Source organism: Ambystoma mexicanum, chromosome 11, assembly GCF_040938575.1.
Source record: "Ambystoma mexicanum isolate Mex_15411 chromosome 11, UKY_AmexF1_1, whole genome shotgun sequence".
Classification (NCBI taxonomy): Eukaryota; Metazoa; Chordata; class Amphibia; order Caudata; family Ambystomatidae; genus Ambystoma; species Ambystoma mexicanum.
Window position 1 is genome coordinate 861,024,356 of NC_090934.1, and position 19,668 is coordinate 861,044,023.

The following is a 19,668-nucleotide window of genomic DNA, read 5'->3' on the forward strand; positions in this document are numbered from 1 at the left end:
CCAAACTGTCTTTTCAATATTTTCGAGTCAAGTAGAAAAAAAAATGTGTTCTTTTTTTTTCTCCCAGCAGCGCATGAGCACTCCTGTGCAGAGCTACAACCTCTGAAGAGTCTCCTCGGCCTTTCTCCTTCACCCGTTCTGCTCCTGAGTCGCTAGGGCCATGCCACTCGCCAATGCCAAACGGGCGGATGCGCAAAGAGACCCAGCTGGAGCGCGTGAAGTCTGTGCATACTGCCGTCGGTGGGAGTGGGGCCTCCTCTACCAAGCGCCTCGTCGCCAGTATTATGAAGCTCGGGCGGAAAGCCTCTGGACCTTGCATGCAGGGCCGCCCAGAGAGACACACGGGACATAGGGCCTCATTACACGGTAGGTGGTGGACCAAGGTGCTATTAGTACCTTGCGGCACCGCCTTGGAGGAAAGGGGAATTACCGCCCTATTCCAAGGTTGGCGGGGCGGTAATTCCCCCTTCCCCCATTGCCCTTCCCCATTCCCATTTTTCCCCATTGGGCATAATGGGAATGGGGAAGGTGCTAATTACGGTACCGCAAATTGCGGTACCGTAATTAGCACCCTGGTCCCTTTGCGGGTTGGTTTTTAACGCCTACTGAAAAGCAGGCGTTAAAGTACCAACCCGCAAAGCGAACTCGTAGAAAGGCGGTAAGGGTTAACGGTCACCGGTGACAGTTAACCCTTACCGCCTTCCGTGTAATGAGGCCCATAGACTTTAGTTCCAGGCTCTGCACCTGCAAACAATGCGCGTTGCGTGACGCCCCATTTATTTAGCCAGTGGACTGACGTTAAGTGCGTCAGGTCGCTTAAAGGGGACCACACCACAGTCAGGGAGAAACTGTGCTGGAAATGGGGAAGAAATGTCTGGTAGTCCACGGCAGGGTACAGGGGCTTAGGAGTTGGGTCATGGCAGTCAAGTGATGGACTTTTAAAAAGTGTCACAAACACAGGTCTAAAAAGTGTTAAAAACACAGACCTAATATAACATAACGACGTGTTTTGTAGAGATCACTTGATCCCTACAAACTGAAACGTGAACTTGAAACGGGAACAAATCGCATGTTAAAAATGGACAATCTATAAATAGATTTATTTATAAAAAAGAATAGGAATGCAGCATTCTTTTTCACGCCCTGAGCAAAAACGTACAATTACCAGCACGCAGATCTCTTCCAAGCTTGGCAGTTCATTTAAGGCTTGGGCCATCTAATCGCTGTGGGTGCAGTGTGTGCCAGCTTGAGCATGGCATTTTTTTTGTCTGTATTTGGAATTCGGGGGAGCAATTTCTGTCGTGTTTCAAATCCGGCCCAATTCCTGCGCTGACTGTTCTCCCAAAATATCCTTTGTATAAAAGGCCAGAGGGAACCTGAGTGGTGCCAGTTATCTGGACCCTGCCTGGTCATCGAACTGAGTCTTCAGGGTGTTGCTAGGTCTGTAAAAGATCCGGGGCTACACTACTTTTGGTACTTTCGGGACTGCGGGCTAGCTAGCTTTTTTGGTTGTAACCCTTGAGCTTCTATCTGGATCTACAACCAAAAGACCTGGGGCTATAGCCTTCTCAGCCCTCCCCCCGCCCTAGCAACGCTGCTTGCTGCAGAGAAAGCAACCAAAGGAACTGAGCTCTCTTCAATGCCTAGTTGCTCATTTTAAGTGGGGTGCTAATCCCACAGAGGGACTGCATGATCGACTAACAAGCTTTGATAATTGGTCAGGTCGCCTTGTATGTGCTTGACAGCTGGCATTCCAGTTGATTCCCATAGACTCCTCCATCTATTTTCCAAGTGCATGAAACCAGTACTGGTGTGTTGGCAACAACACTGGCGGCCTCAATTTGTTCGTGCCACTAAATGTCCCTGAACGGGCGAAGACAAGTTGGATGGAGCAGAATTCCGCTTTGCCTGTTGCCTCTTTTCCTTGCAGAAAAATTACCAGTGTCACCGACTGCATCTCATTTTGCTGCTGGTGGAGAGGCTTGAGTCCCTATAGATTCCTCAAGGCATTGACACAAAAAGCAGGATGAATGCAAAAAGGATTCGTTCTTCTCTAAAAAGCAGGAGGAACTCATAGGGATTCAAGCCTCTCCACTCATGTTAAAATTAAATGCAGACAGAGACACTGCGGGTGTCCATGTATGTAGCAGGGGTAACGGCGGTATTTCTGCTCCGTGCTCTCGCCTCTCCGTGCAGCTTGTTCCATTGAGGTTCATCTAGCGCCACAATCAAATCGAGGCCGTCAGTGCTGTTCCCAAACCACTAGTGTTTGTGTCATCCACCTATTAAGAATACACGTCTCACCAGAACTCCCATGAGTCCAAGCCTTCCTCATGCAGGTGACACTGCACACATTGATTTCATCGGCCCATGGCGTAAGCATAAGCTGCACACTTTTGTGTCTTTCTGCCAGCAAATTCTCTGCTCCTAGAGTCCTGCCCGCCGAGGCTTGAGCAGATCCAGCTGGCAAATCTGCCAAAAGAACTTAAGAGAACAAATACCTTCTGCTGATAACAAGAGAACTGTAAAAGCATATTCCCATGGTAGGAGGGCCATGCCAAAGAGAGTTAACTCTTCGCTTTCCAGTTCTGCCTCTTCCACACGGGCTAGTCAATAGTAAGGACTTTGGGCTCCTCTTTGACCACTCCCATCCTTACCAGGCTCGGTCTGGCCTATAGGGCAATGCCCAAACCAAAAACGTAAAATGCTAGTGTGGGCCTGTTTTTTTTTTTGGTGAAAGTGGGCCAATTCTTTGGCCCATGTGGGTCAGTTTGATAAATTACTTCACTATCTGGCTAGTGTTTTTGAACAGTGTTGCTCAATAAATATTCTTTAAAATGCCCAATTTGCAACACATTTTATCAAGAAACCCTCCCTTGTGTTTTATTCCGTCTGTCACAAAAGAAATGAATTGCCATTTGCAACAGTGGGACACTTTTTCATTGGTGCCCGTGACAATTTTATGCCCCAGCCCATCCTGATCCTTACCAGGGCTGCCGAGTGCATGATATGCTCTGCTGTTTGTCACAGGAAAAGTGAACTAGACTCTGTCAGTCCTGGTCAAACCTGGTCAGGCCTGATCAACCTTAGCACAGGCGCAGCACCAGTACATTCGAGTGTATTTGTATGTTTTCATTTATTACGCGCTTTCGCCAAATCGCTGCACATAAAAGGCGGTTTATAAAAAAAAAGAACAATGTATTAAATGAGATGAAACTAAAGTCAGGGCAGACAGAAGGACGTTTTTCAGGTTTGAGGGAAAAGGGAAAGGGCAGGAGAGTATCTGATATGAAGGGTTAGGGTATTCCAATGTTTAGGCTCCAGAAGTGAAAATGGTCTGAAATGAAATTGGGTGCGTGTACGTTTTGCAACAATAAGTAAGAACTGGGATTGAGAACATAAGAGTGAGCAGGAACATAGAGCGAGATTAGAGCCGATAACCATGGAAGGGCTAGACCATGAAGACATTTGAAGACAACAACAAGAAAAGAAAAAGTAACCAAGATTCAAATGGCAGCCAAGAGAGAGAGTGGAGAGAAGGAGAAATGGGTGTTTGCGGCGAAAGACAGCAGAGAGTGTGGAGAGAAAGTTACAAATAGACTGAAGAGAGGCAAGCTAGTAGGCGGGTAGACCAATAAGTGAAGGACAATAATCTATCCGAGAGAACACTAGGATGGAAATAAGAAGCTTAGTAGCATAAAAAATAGGTATGGCCCGGAATGGATGTACACTGTAAAGCTGAAGTCGGCAAGAGCGGGCAATATTGGAAACTTGAGCGGAGAATAAAAAAGAAAGATCAAAGAGTACACCTAGATTGCATGCAGATGAAGATAAATAGTGCTAGAAGGTGGAAATGGAATAGAAGAAAGACGAGAATTGGGGGACATGGGGTAGTGGTGGCAGGGAAGAAAAGGATCTCGGTTTCAGAGAGCTTTAGGTGTAGGAAATGGGTGCATTATTCCATGTCTGATTTGCGAGGAGACATTTTAATGTTAATGTTAAAGGACACTTGTACCGCGCACTATCACCACCGAAGTGGTCCCCTGGCGCTCTGGCGGCTCTGAAAAAGGGGAGGAGAGGGGGTGGGTTAGTGGGAATAAGCTGGAAAAGTGCAAGAGAGCAGTGATGTACTGTTGGCAGCCTCAGCCCGGATGGTCCGTTGGCTGGGCTTGGGGAGTTCTATACCATGCAGAAATGGTAGAATGGAGAGCATCAAAGAAAGAAGAAAAATAAAAATTAGAGTGTCATCAGCATTGAAGTGAGAAGATGGTCTGAATGGGGAGACAATGGCGTCATTACAAGTTTTGCTGGTATCTCGCCAAAATTACCGGTGGGATACTGGCAAGCAGACATACCGTTACCGGCACCTGATATGCCAGAATTTCCAGGAAATTACAGGTGCCGGCAACAAGGGTCATTCCCCATTCAATGGAGTGACATAGGACTCCATGTAGAGGATTGCGTGTATTACTGGCACTGGTAATACCGGTGCTGGTAATACCAGATGTTTTTGCCAGTGGGGTCCGAATATACATTCAGCTCTTGGCTGCTGGTAAATTAGGTAACCCACATCGGGAAACCTGTAGTTTTCCAATCCAGAAGCGTGCCAGTAAATGGAATTACTGGCACGTTAATTCTCGACCACCAAACTTGTAATTAATCCCAATAGCAGAGAGAGGAAATGTGTATAATGAGAAAAGGAGAGGAACCAATGCCGAGCCTTGTGGAACGCCATGTAGTAAGGGTAAAACGGGGGTGCACTTACCAGCACAAGAAATAGAAAAGCACCGATTACAGAAGTCAGATTTGTACCACTGTAGACCTGCCAATAAACCATATAGAGACAAGGGGAAGTTTAACGGCAACGAGATTCATCCCCAAAACAAACTTGTGTACATATTTCTTAACTACAGAATCTCACTGCCTTTATGCTATCTCTTCTTAGTAAGAACAAAAACACCCCCACACACAGTCCATCAAACAAATAAAGAACTGTGCGTTGTTTACAACTTCAAATTCATAATATAATTGATTTTATTTATAAACATACATCAATACCATAAAAACACATAAAATCTAGTAAACAGTACACCTATTTTAGGCAAAGTGACAAGTGCAAATTACAACGTGCAAAGCTACATAGAAATTAAAACATATAGGGCCTCATTACGACTCAGGCGGTAAGGGGTTTACGGCGGCGTAAACAGCGCCGACCCTTACCGCCTGATTCCGAGGTCCCTTAGCGCCATGGAGGTTTTAACACCTGCTGGTGTTAAAATCCATGGCGCTAAGGGACCTTGATGTTAATTACGCCACCGTAATTTACGGTGGCGTAATTAACGCCTTCCCCACTCCCATTATGCCCTATGGGGCAAAAATGGGAATGGGGAAGGGTAAATGGGGATTGGGGACTTACCGCCCCGCCAACCTCGGAATGGGGCGGTAAGTCCGCCAACCACCATGGCGTAAACGTAGTTTACGCCATGGTGGTAAAGGTACGACCCAGGCGGTAACTTACCGCCTGGGTCGTAATGAGGCCCATATACACTAAACCATCACTGGCTATCAACAGGCCAGTTCAAATGCATTACTCTCAGACTGCGTTGGATAATGGATAGAGAACCCTTATCATTGTTGGTCACTCTACACTCTCTTACACGTAGAAAAGTGGGCAAATTCTTTTCACACTCAAAAAGGTTTTAAACTAAGTTAATGACTTAGTGACTAGCACTGTTCAACAATACAGCGTCATATGAAACCCAACATGTTTCGTCCTTCAATTGTTACCCCAAATTATACAAGAACTTCATCAGGGAAACCCAACGTCTATGCACAATAGCAAGCACTGTCTTCATCTTTAGTGGTAAAATCACTATTTGGGTGTTCTTCCCAAAAGCTAGAAAAGACAACCCACAAAACAGCTTTCATTATTGCTGTTTACCACTACAACAGCCATATCTCATAGTAACACAAATCCCCATAGAAGGCTCACCGTGAAGGTACTTTATTATTAAACATTCAACAATCCTGTGCGAGTGTCTTCAGAGTAGAATGAAATCTTTTGAAACAACACACAACACGGGTAAGCCGGCTAAACCGCACTCATAAACTCTTTAAAACTCATAGTGCAGTATCAGTTGGCTAGGTTCATCTATCAGCCTACTTCATAGCAATTGCATTGACTAGAATATACTGATTACTGCCAAGCATCTTTAGTGGCTCGAGAGTTCTCCTACTTATGTCTAATCTTTCTGAGCATACAGAGCCTCAAAGGCTATACCACTTTTATTGGGAACTAGAAACAAGGCATGAACTTCACACGCTGTCTAACACACCGTCCTACTCAAATTATATCAACTCGTCTTTTGACTGGTTGTACAGTTGGGCTGCGTTCATTAAATAGTGCAATGTACCTCATCAGTACTGATACATGCACTCATTTTGCATTTTTATCCTCCAAATTGAAGAGACTAAACATCTGCCTGTTCAAAAAGAACACACACCACTCTTAATGTTGTGCAATATTCATCAAACACTTATGTTACCTTTAAACATGTAGTCTGTTGAATCCTCCCAGGCGACGCTCAGGTAATTTATTTATTTTATTTATTTATTTATTTATTTATTTATTACATTTGTATAGCGCACTCCAGCCCACGGGCATTGAGGCACTTTTTCAAGAAGGTGTAAGTAGGCAAGAATACGACTTTGGAACATGCGATTACTTAGTTACATCATAAAGCGGTCAGTTGCAAGTACAGTGCCAAGCAAATACTAGGCACGAACATTTCAGACGAACAGACTGGTTTTGATGGCTTTGCGGAACGCCAAGTGGGAGTTGATAGCCCTGATGTGAGTGGGGAGTGCGTTCCAGTGGTCGGCAGCGATAGCTGGGAAACTAGAGCCTCCAGCATGCACTCTGCATGTTTTCGGCTTGGTAATCAGGTTGGTGTATGCTAGCCTGGGCGGCCTGGTGGAGGTGGGCATGGAGATGCGCTGGGAGAGGTAGGGGGGTGCTAGATCATGGAGGCATTTGTGGGTAATGGAGAGGATTTTGAACCAGCATCTAGGATTCACCGCACAGTATTTTGCAAATCTCTCCTGTGGAACGGTTTTGGAACGGTTTTGGAACCAAAAAAACAGGAGCCAGAACAAACAAGGTATCAGTATCGCAATCTATGCCTCAGCGCCTCACTTGTACATACAACCCATACCTAAAACGTTGCGGATATGCCCGCAGCTTCGGAGAGTCTCTCCCACAGCCATAGTCTCAGTTCCAAGCTTGGAATCACCTAGTTGACGTTACGTTCCGAGGTTGGAGTGGACGTTCTTAAAGGTAACCGATGTCTTTCAATTACCAGGGGTGTGGCTGCAACAACGTACAGCGCTCAGTAATGGAACTTAGCTGCACCTCACACCAATCAAAAACGGTGCTAATCTTAAGGTACTCAGACAGTTTTTAGGCTTTATTTCACCTCTCAAAATTAGGTGGAAGCCCATGCCAGTACTAAACACTGGTACATCTTTGTAATTGGATAAACTCACACAGGTCTTTGTGCAATTCTAACAAATCGGGAGATACATACCCTTATTCAAGCAGTTGACCATACAAAATATAATCAATACCGCAACTCCCAATTATCACAGGTTCTGCCAATCTACCAGTTCATTCAAACCAGTGACAGATGATTTGCACAGAAAAATTAGCCACTCTTCTTTGGCGTACAGCCTCTTAGACATGGGTTCGCCACTATGCACTGGTGTAATTTGCATGAGAACTGTCCATTTGAGTGTATCACTTGCAAGGTCCATTGCCAAAAAATGCTTCACAAGGGGAGCAGTAAGGACTTTATTTTTTATACAACTTCTGTGTTCAGAAATCCTTGTTTTTATTTTGCGTTCAGTCATCCCAATGTAGATCTTTGGGCAGGGGCACCAAATCGCATAAACCACATTACTTGAATTGCAATAAGTAAATTGCTGTTGAGTCCAAGGTTTGTCTAATCCTAAATTCACCTCAGTAGTCCTGCTTGTGAAATTACAGCTGGTACAAAGCTCATATGGAGTGTGCCCCAACAATCGCAGAATCCCCCACATTTCTCCGACACTTCTCTGTGGATGGGCTGATTTGTAAATATCATTTTTAGTCAAGAGGTCCTTGAGATTTGCACCTTTTTTAAAAGCACAGAGTGGTGGCTTGAGGGGGCACTCGCCGCCCATCAAAATTTGCCAATTCTTTTTAATAATCTTAGTGATTTTATTAGAAAGGGGAGTGACAGTGCTAACAAACACTATACCTCCACTATCAATCGTTTTTTCTCGATATTCAAGAAGTGTTTCCCGATTGTTATTAATACAGCGGCATAGCGCATTATATTCAGAGGCATCTGGTGTCAGGAAGCGTGGTCTGACTGTTTGGTTGTGGAAGAATCTGGATTCACTATATGGATTTTTGCTGGCACGGCCTTTAGATACCTACGATTTGTATATCCTACAGATGTATTCACTTCTCTATGTTCTACAGGCACTGATTGACCGTGCATTTGAAGCCCACAGTGAAGGACAGGGAATTTCTACATGCCGACTCATAAGAATAAAGATGGGACAGACAGACTAAAAAGGATACATTTGCACAAAAAGATGACCAGGCTGGGACATCCATCAGCCCACAGAGAACTAGGGGACATCCTAATCCAGGGCAGGAGACGGACAGTGGAATCCTGAACACTATTGCGCCACTGCGCACTTCACTGGAAGCTAAGATCAATTAGGTGAAAATTGATGTTAACCTCCTCGGCCAAGATGTCAGGACATTGGCAGATCGTGTCTAATACTGAGACAAAACTATCTGACAATATGGATGCTACAGAGATACCAAAGGCTGATGTGGAGGACTTGAAGGTCAGAAATAAAGCTTTTGAGTATAAAGTGGAAGATGGGGAAAGGAGGTCCCAGCCCAACAACGTCCGGGTTGTGGGCCTTCCGGAAGGTGAGGAGGGGTGAGACATGACCGATTATATTGAGAACATGCTGCTCCCGGCAATGATCCCAGAGTTGGAGAATGCAGGGAAGACATGGGAGGGGGTTGGTAGAGTTGTGCAAGAATGACATGCATTAAGATTATGACGTGGAACGTCAGGGGATTGAATTGTTTTTTTAAGCACAACAGGGTACATTCTACATTATGCTGGAAGTAAATAGGGATTGCGTTATTACAGAAAACGCATCTTGTGGCGTCCAAGGTGTATACTGTCATTGAAAAATAGAGTGGGGTAGGGTACGGTTCCCACTACCCGACATATGCCAGAGGAGTTATGTTATGGATTGCCAATTTAGTACCATTTTCGGCTGCTAGATGCATATTCATATGATATGGGTAGATTGGTGAAAGTGCATGGCTATATTGAGAACAGAGAGGTTTATATTGTCAATACATACTCACCTAATCACAGAGCATCTGATTTTCTCACTTCATTATACGATAAGCCGTCCTGTGTGCGTGAGGCATTCGGCATAAGGGGGGAGATTTCATTAGATCCTAGGCTAGAAAGGTCAGATGGCAAACATGTCACAACCTGTGCAACGGCGAGACCTCTCCATAGAATGTTGATGAATTTATGTTTTGTGGATGTCTAGAGGATTATGAATGCAGAGGAGCGTGGATATTCTTATTACTCAATTCTCCATAAACTGTACCCTGAAATTGACTATTTGTTCTCTGGGACAGAAAATATGTATGAGTTTGTGGAGATAGTATGTTTGGGTAGGACAATATCGGATCACTCACTGCAGATGGACATGTGGGCAATGAGGGGTGCAATACCGCCTATTCTGCCTTGGCGTATGAATGCAGATGCATTGACGGATGGTGTCTTCTAGGATTATGTGAAGGATAAAATAGTTGAATTTTTTTAACACATTAAAGGGTGTGTGGACAGGCGGGGGATGCAATGGGAGGCCTTTAAGGTGGTAGCGAGAGGAGAAATATTGGCTAAAGCTGGAGGAATTAGGAGGTCTGTGACAGAAGAATTGGGTAGGATTGAGCTAGAAATCACAAGAAGGACAGCTCCCTGGTGTGGTCTGGCTCTGTGGAAAGTGAATTGGCAGTACCTAGACAACAATGCATTGGGGCCTGGGAAAGGCTTCAGAGGTTTGATTTTAACATACACACGAGGACTGTGCATGATGGGGGAGATCAAATGGGCACATTGCTGACAAGGTTGTGTCATGAGAAGACTCCTAGACATGTCATTACCTCCGTTGTGGACAAATGTGGTGAGATGTGGACGGCACAGGTAAATGCCTCTCTGTACCTGTGCTAAGAGGCGTTTCCCTACCAAAAACCAAAACTAAGGGTCTGTCAATGTCAGAATGTCCAAAGCAAAATGGCCACAGTACTGTTCTGGCCTTCACATTCTAAAAATCAACTCTAAGGTGAAAAGGGAAAATGTCTTTGGCTTTTAGTAGTGTGCAAATGTTAAAAAAGTAAATGCATAACTTCAACTCAAGTGTTCCAGAGGGATAAAGTTCCTTGTTCCAGAGGGTAGTTCCCTTCCTCTGGATTTCTCTTCACTCTGTTTTATATTCAAGAATAACAGTTCCTGAAGTCTCTTTTGATCAACAACACAACTGGTACACAAAACAACTTGGCTGTTAGTCTATATCTTGTTAGGATACCTGGTGTACTCTCTCCTGCCAGGTTTACTCTCCTCTTTAATATGTTTCCACAACCTTTTGCTAGTCCTGATGAATCCTTATCTGGACTTTCTTAGATACTGTATATTACGCACTGTTCAACTGGAAGATGGCTGATATTTTTACCTGTCAGGGCTTTCTCACATGAACATGCTTACAACTTGTGTCTGCCTGGTAAACTCTCCTGCCAGGGCTTTTCTTATATGAACACACTTGAAACTTGCATATGCCTGGTATACTCTACTGCCAGGGTGTTTCTTATATATATTATTGCACCTTTGATCTGCATGGTATACTATCCTGCCAGGGCTTTACTCGTGTGTGTTCTGCGCACACTTCCAAACTTGATAGCCTTAATATTTGTTCTGTATTGTCTTGAATCTGACTGGTATACTATCCTGCCAGGGCTCCTCTTATAGGTGTACCGCATACACTCACAAACCTGACAGTCTCTTATGCATATTTTGTTCTGCTTCTTTAAGAAATGTTCACTTGCTTGTTCCCTGTCATATACTTCATTCACATTTATTCGGTTTTGACAGGGTTGCCAATACACCCTGGTGTCCCCTCTTCCCTTGGGTGGACTCACTGGATCTTGCTGGTGTATGTTGGTTCTCCTGTGGCAGTCCTTTGGCATTTCACTCCCTCTTGTTGCCTCTGCTTCTTGGCTTCTCTGCCTCTTGTGCCTCACGCTCATCTGTTCTGTGTCTTTCTGGGCTTCTGTGGTGTGGAGGCTGCCTTCCAGTACCTGTGAATGCCCAGAAGCTTTTTGTTTGCTTCTGGTATTTTCGCAGCATACTCCTGCTTGCAGTCCACTCCCCTCTTCCTTGTCAGCGAGCCAGTTGGCTCTGTGGACACCGCACCAGACCCACAGTCCCTCGGCCAGCACTGAAAGAAGTAGCATTCTCCAGCTAGCGTCTGAGTTTCAGCTGGTCTGCTGGTTTAAATCTCCCAGCATCAGACTTGTTCCTGTAACAACTAGATTGCAGGGTGTGCTCCTGACTTCCAGTGATCTTCATTACTCGGCTCATCTTCTTAGTCACAGTATTTTCATATTAATTACCTTGCCTAGGTGGGTGAGGGGATGTATGACAGTATGCCATAAAGGCATGGGGAATGGTGGGGCTATCCTCAAGGGGAATACCATGCCTTGTCCAATGAGGTCATGACACCTGCCCATGGGCTTCCTCCCCCATGTGATCCTCCCTCATATAGCCACCCCCAGAGTCAGGATCAGGTTGCGGCTGCCATGCCCTTGCCACATTGGTACAGGTTACTGCCGGGAAAGGAGTGATGACACCATTAGATTCATCACAGGAGACAGGTGAGATGCCAAAGGGGGAATTGAGTTCACATTATCTCAGATTGCACTACCTAAGCTATCCCCAGAACAGGCAGCATTGTTGGATGCACCCCTGTCGGTTGAGGAACTCACTGCGGCAGTCGCATCGCTAAAAACTGGGAAAACACTGGGTGCGATGGCCTACCGTTAGCATTCTAAAAAGCTTATGGTGGTCTACTGGGCCCGAAACTGCTGAAGGTATATGAGGAGGCGTCATACCATACTCGTACACATGAATAAGGTGGCCTACCCACCAGTATGAGGTTTTCTGTCATTGTCCCAATGATTAAACTTAGAAAACAAGAACATATGTGCGTTTCGTATGCTGAACCAGGATGTCAAATTTCTGATGGCTCTGCTGGTGGGGAGCCTATGGCGAGTGATAGGATCAGTGCTGCACAGAGCCCAGACAGGTTTTATTCCAGACAGAAGTACTCTACTAAATCTGAGGCGGCTACACCATGCCATTGACAGAACCAGACATTGTGACTGAATAAGCCATTAAGGCTTTTGGCTTGGTGTACTGGCCATTCCTGTATGCTGCACTTCAGGGCTTTGGGGTTGGTGAAGGATTCCTCAGATGCATCTGGTTAATATACAAGGCGCTGGTGTCTGGGTCAGAACTGGCAGACATATATATGAGGCTTGGGATTTACACAGGGGAACCAGACGGGGCTGCCCATTATCACTGATGTTGTTTATTCTAGTATTGGAACCATTGGTTGTGCATTTAAGAGCTGAATTTAATAAGGCTGGCACAGTGGTGGATGGGAGGAGTCACCTAATATCATTATATGCCAATGACATGTTACTGTATCTTCAGGAACCTGTGCATCTGCCATTAGTGGTGGAGGTTTTGGATAATTTTGCTGCACTTTTGGACATCACAGTGAGCAGAGATAAGTCTTGTATTTTCTTTTTGGTGGCGCTCTCCACTAGAAGCAAAGATGATCTGCCGGACCTATGTATTAGTTGGACAATGGAGTTATTTCAATATCTGGGAGTCACTACATGTCACAATTTTGAGACTACACATTAGCAGAATACGGCTTGGGCGCTGGAGGGCATTGAACGGTCAATGAGCTTTTGGAGTAAATTCCCCCTTTCGTAATGGGCCGAGTGGCACTGGTAAAGATGGCAGTAAAATAATACAGCAATCGTGAAAATACCAACGTACCATTCAATGTTCCTAGACCCCTCTTCAAGCCGCTGGACTCTGTGGCTAGGGGGAACAGGGCGATGCAAGACTATGCTGAAGACCCTATGGCGGAGCTTGGAGAGTGGTGGGGTGCAACTACCCTGGTTTGAATTATATTATCTGGCGGCGCAGATGCAGCATTTGACCTGGTGGCTGTCTATGAAGAGACGCTGGATGTATACTTGATGCAGTTGGCTATTAAACCGATAGTGCTGAAGGAGGCCCTCTGGATCCCTGAGAACCGTTTGCCTTGTATTCCGACTTTGTTACGGCTGGGTACAGAGGTGTGGGATAGATTGCTAAAGATGCTTCGGGTTCAAGTCCCGTATAGCATCCATAACACATTAACGGCAATCGTGCGTAAAAGCACGGGGGACATTCACGGCATACCACGTGCAAGGATGTTAATGGATTTCCGGACCATGGTGGAGGAATTGGGACTCCGAGCAGGACAGTTTCTGTTGTACATGAGATTCACTTCGATTGCCAAGCAAAATGGCTGCATGTACCCATGGAGCCTGAAAGTGAAAATGTGCTGATATTGATGTATGGCTTGGAGGACGGATGGAAATGGGTGTCGAGATTATATACTGGACTATTGAAAGGCATGAGCGGTGAACTGCTAAAGGTGAAATTGCTGTGGGAACTCGATTTGCATAGGTTTGTTGATGACTAGGAATGGGAACGAGCTATGGAATATGTACGAAAGGTCTCTCAGAATGCCAGACTCCGATTGTTCCAATTAAATGTGCTGCATAGGAACTACATGGTGCCGCATAGACTGGTGAAATTCACATAATTGCCCGTGGTGCTCTTTTGAAGCGGCTGATCTCCTGCATATGCAATGGCAATGCCATGTTGTAAAAAGGTTTCAGGGACTGATTAAACAGCTGATGGAGAAGGCTGGTATTACGCGGTTTACATGGACACCTGATGAATGCCTGCTGGGTATATATGCCAGGCCAAAGAAAGCTATGCATGTGATTAAACTGATGGACCTTGTTTGTGTGTTGGCTAAATGCAGGATAGCCATGTCTTGAAAGTCGATGGCTGGCCCGATATTCGCGGTGTGGTGGGCGGACCTGCTCCGATGGTCCACAGCTGATACTGCAGAATGGTACAGAGCACTGCAAAGGGGTCTCCATGAGCCCACGGAAAATATAGAAGCCCGGAATGCATTTGACACATGCCATGTATTGAAACAGGGTGTGTTCCCAGGACAGGGAGAATGCCTTAGTAAGATGCCCTGTGTTCTTGTAGATGTCCATGGTTTTTTTGCGTGGGAATTACAAGCACTTGTAGTGTATGGCAGAGTGCAACTTGATGTGCAACTTGATTTTTTTGTCTTCTTGTACCAGATGAGCAAGACAAACTGTTTTTGTCTTGGGGAGGAGGGTTAGTAGTTCATTGTTTTACGGTTTTCTGCCTTAATTGTAACAATGTGGCTTCTACATGTATGTGGTGGATGTTGTTTGATTTGGATAAAAATATTTATAAAAAACAAAAAGTTCACGACAGTTGTAAAAGATTGTTGAAACCAAGTGTTGATGGGTGTATGTGAAATAGAAGTGGAATTGTAAAGGCAGATGTTGCATAAGTGGCATGACACAGGTGTGTGTGTGTGTGCTATAAGAGTGTAACTGAAAGAGGTGTGTACAGAACCCTTGCGTACCAAATCAAACTACACAGTATAAAGGTGCAGAAGTAAGGCTTGGACACAATGGTGGCATGTTTTGGGGTATAGGATTTTATTAATTAAAAGTGGGTTGGAAAAATCCCTCTCGCCCTAAAGCTAAAATGGGTTTTCTACCTCAAAAAAACGAGTGAAATTGCGACAAAGTCCGAAACTAAAAAGTCCACCACTATAGTGCCCCAAAACCTATGTCCCTAACACTAATAATGTAAAACAACTGTGCAAGGATGACCTCTTCTCAAAGTAAAACGTGCTCTTTGTGTCTTCAACCAACAGAAAAGTTCCCAGTCTCTCTGGTAATAAAGCAATGCAAAACAATGTTCCAAAATACAAGATTCCAGTTCTAGGGATGTGCTCCTTTCCCCAAGACTTCTTTTTATCATACGCCTATTCATTTAGGGGTCCTGAACCCCTTTTCTATTACATAAAATGGCACTGGGAAATTCACAAGTTAATGCGTCTTGTGTTTGTGCTTCTTTATCCTACCAACTTGGCACAGTTCGCTATCAAGCGTAGGATTCCTTCTGTCAGTTCCAGGGTTCTTTACCCTCTTGTTCTCATCCTATTGTGTGGGTGTGAGACCCAGACACGCAATATTTTACATGGCTTGGTTCACTCTCCTGCCAAGCCAAGCCAATGTTCTCTCATGGACTGTCTCTCTTTCTCTCACCGAATTCCAGATCCTCTTAGTCTTCATTCCAAACTTGCAGTTCAACGTAATGTTTGCTTGGTTTATTGCTCTGCCAAGCATACAACTCTTCCTTGCTTGCTTCTTTTAAAATCAGTGTCCCAAACCTTCTCTTAATTGGGTGCGGGTCGCAGACTCGCACTGGTGTGTTGTATCCACTTTGTTCACTCTCCTGCCAAGTATACAACTCTTCCTGCTTTGCCTTGTTTGCATTCATGGTCCCAGACCCTCTCTTTCTCAACTTCTTATTTGCCTCAGTGTCCCAGACCCTCCCCTTCCAGCTCCTATGTTCACCTTATTGCTTTTCCGGACCTCCAGCACCTCCGGGCAACCTGCATACCTGTTTCCTTCCTGCTCGCTGGTATCAATGGTTGCTAGGCAGCTGAGTCCCTTTCTGAGGCTCCAGAAACATTCAGGTCTCCACCAGGGCTTTGCAGCTGCTCTGTAGTCTTTTGATGCTTACTGGCTCCGCATTCTCTCTCTTGCGTGCTTCGCCTGCACCTGAGGCCCTTGGAGAATTCATTAGTCAGCAACCTGAGTAGTCCTCTCCTAGTGAACCACGTTTGGGTTCTCTGTTTCATCTGGCTACGGCTTCCCTTCTGGCTCATGCCAGCTGGTCCTGCGAATGGCTCCCACTGTTCCTCCTCAGAGGAACGCTCTCTCTTTTCTGCGTACCAACTGAGCTGCTTTCAAGCTTCTGTATACGATTGTTGTACTGCATTGGGCCAATCACTTGCATTGAGAAGCTAGACCGCTCACTCTGCTTCTCTAGAGTGATCCTTGGACTCCTGGTGATCATCTTTTTCACAGTGCCTTTTTAAAATTGTGTGTATAACGCTTTGTACTTTCTGGTCTTTCAGTCTTGTCATGTATGTTGGATTGACTGACTTGACAACAAAATACTTTGGCTCTATCTAAAGAGGGTTGTATAAGGGATTAAGTGTATTGAAGCAGGGTCATACCGCGTTCTCTAATAATGGTCGTCCCCAATACGATAGAGGGGTTTCTTCCCCATTAGATTCTCCCTCTGTGCACTACCCCCAGGGGGGTATTGTACTGTGGATGCACTGCCCTGGCTCCATGGGACAGGGCTCCCCCCTTGGGGAGAAGGGACGCCATCCTCAGATTTGTCACAACAGTTATTGGGATGTTACTGTACACAGAGAGAGAGAGAGAGAGAGAGAGAGAGAGAGAGAGAGAGAGAGAGAGAGAGAGAGAGAGAGAGAGAGAGAGAGAGAGAGAGAGAGAGAGAGAGAGAGAGAGAGAGAGAGAGAGAGAGAGAGAGAGAGAGAGAGAGAGAGAGAGAGAGAGAGAGAGAGAGAGAGAGAGAGAGAGAGAGAGAGAGAGAGAGAGAGAGAGAGAGAGAACGCGCGCGCGTGCGTTACTGCACATGGAAGCATAAAAGAGTGAAAATAAAGAGCATTCTAGGACTGAGCGTCCAATGTTTCTGTGGCCCAGTGAGTGGTGTAAGGATCCCTGTGCATGATTGTTGGTGCCCATGTGGACACAGAGACCTCACCCTGCCCCTCTTTCTCTCTGTTAGGCCATGACATAAACGGACCCCTCGAGAGCAACATCGACACCAGCATCCTTGAAGAGTACATCAGCAAAGAGGACTCGGCGGATATGTGAGTACAACCCACCCTCCTCGTAGCGCACCACTGAATCCTGCTCATATTGCGTCACTCCCAATAATGAAACATGTGATTCTCCAATCTGCTGCTTACTGCTGCCTAGAATCCTGCACGAGCCCTCGGGGTGCCAACCTGTAATGCCTCACTGCATGACTTATCATCAATCCTTTGGACAATCAGCACCAGCCCACTAACTATTACAGCACCAGCCCCAATTCCCTCACAGCGACAGCCATATTCCCTCACATCATCATTCGGGACGCAACACTTCCCTGCATCTGCCCTCAGTCCCAAAGACCAGGTGCTATTAATTACAAATGTTGCTGCCAATACAGCAAAGTGCCAGGTCGCCCTTCATTACAGCATCTGCCTGCCCTCTGTCGCCCAGTGCAGCCATCTTTCATCAACCTCTCGAAGCATTCGCCCACAATCCAGCAGAGTGTCGGGCATTAGCCCTCAGCCCCTCTCACTGTCGCATAAAGTATGTCACCCCATCACCCTGCATGCAGTCATGTGTTTACAAACCGCACTAGACCCCCTTTCAATGCTTCAATTTACCACCTACTGGCCCCTCGCCTTGTGTTCTTGCATGCTGCCTCCTTTAAAGGCTTCTTACCACTGTCGCCATCAAAGTATCACATTGCCGCCCCTGGGGTAAGCAGAGAGGGGTATGAGAGGGGAGTTAAAGTCTGCTGTTTGGAGCGATGCTGCTGCTTAGTGCTTGGGCCTGTGTTCGATGCTTGGTATGGTGGGGTTAGGGGGGGTACCTGATGGGTGGCTTTCCAGAGGGGCTGAGGGTTAGAGGTATGAAAGCAATAATAATCATAGTTCTAGAGGAGCTGATATTTGGAGATGTAGAGACGTTGGTGACTGGATTTACAAAGGAGTTGTTTGTTGGTATGCACTGCAGTTGGTGGCTGTAGAAAGGATGGTGTTAGTGCTGTTGAATGGTGAGTGGCTATAGGTGTAGTGGGGAATTCCATTGGCTTTGCAGAGAGGCTGCTGGAAGAACTTGTAGAGGGGCTATCAGCCGGGGAACCCCTGAGGGGCTGGTGGCTGCAGAATTGAGGAGGATGGCGGCCGCTGTAGTAGAAGGGCATTTGTTTGGAATTGTATAACGGCTGGTAGTTGACAGTTCGGATAGGCTCTTATTGAATGGTAAAGAGGTAGAGATTGGGGGTTGTAGAGGGGCTATCAGCCCCGAGGGGCTGGTGGCTGCAGAATTGAGGAGGATGGCGGCTGGTGCAGTGGAAGGGCATTTGTTTGGGATTGTATAACAGCTAGTACTTGACAGTTGGGATAGGCTGTTATTGAATGGTAAAGAGGTAGAGATTGGGGATTGTAGAGGGGCTTTAGCCTGGGGTTGGGATTGTTGAGGGGCTAGTCGTTCAGGTTGGAGAGGGGCTGGTTGTTGTTCTGGTAGAGGGTTGTTTGGGTGACCTTGTAGGGGAAGTGGTGGTTTGGGTTGTAGAGAGGGTTGTAGTTGTAGATGGGTTGGTGTTTCGAGGTACAGAAGTGCTGGCGAGTGGAGTTAGCAAGACTATGTGAAGAGTTGTTGAAGGGCTCTTGGCCTAGGTTGTAGCAGTACTGATGGGTTGAGTGGGAGCGGGTCGGTGGTTGAAGTTGAAGAGCTAACTTTGCCACAATAATGTTAGTGTATGTGGCTGTTGTTGCAGGCGGTTGTTAGTTGGCGTTGCAAAGTGTTCGGGAAGTTGAAGATGTAAAGGCGTTCTAGAGGGGCTGGTGCAAAAAACTGCATCTGGGCTCCTAACTAGTTGTAGAGAGGCTGTAGATGAATGGGTGGTTTTACTTGTTTAGGGGATGGGGGCTAAAGGGGTAGAGAGGGGTGGTGAAAGGGGGTGAAGGGCTGGTCGTTGCAGTTAAAAAAGGGCGTCTGGGTGGAGTTGCCTGGAGGGTGTGTGTTTGAGCTGCAGTGAGATCGGTGGATAAAATAATGACAGCTGGCTCTTATGGTTGTAGAAGGGATTATGGCTTGAGTTGGAGAAGTGCTACTAGATGAGGCTATAGAGAGGCAAGTGTCTGAACTAGCAGAGTGTCTGGTTGGATCCGTAGAAAGGCTGTTGATTGGAGGTGCCTTAGGGCGGGCGGTTTCACTTGCATTGAAACTATCATTATAGTGTCATTATAGTTATAAAGGGGCAGGTGGTTGGCATTTTGGTTAGTTGTAGGTTGGCAGCGTGGAGCACCTAATTGCCGGTCTAGAGGAAATGGTGTGTTTTTCTAAACTGTAAAGAGGCTTCAGATTGTGTATGTATGGGTCTGTGGGCTATAAGGATAGGTGGATTAACGTGTAGAGGAGACAGTGGGTCTGGTGCTTACCTTTCAATTTTTTTATTTCATTTTTATGTGTGTTTTTTGCAAAGTGTTTATATAACAGTGGTCCCAGTTCGTAGTGTC

The 19,668-nt window shown here is 45.9% G+C and overlaps 1 protein-coding gene across 1 annotated transcript in view; it reads left to right on the forward strand.

Moving 5' to 3' along the window:
• Positions 1-19,668, forward strand: part of MYRF (myelin regulatory factor) — a 568,116-nt gene that overhangs the window by 255,940 nt on the left and 292,508 nt on the right. The window contains exon 2 of the mRNA XM_069623888.1: positions 17,160-17,244. Within this exon, the coding sequence (XP_069479989.1) occupies positions 17,160-17,244 (85 nt within the window). The remainder of the gene's footprint in view (positions 1-17,159; positions 17,245-19,668) is intronic.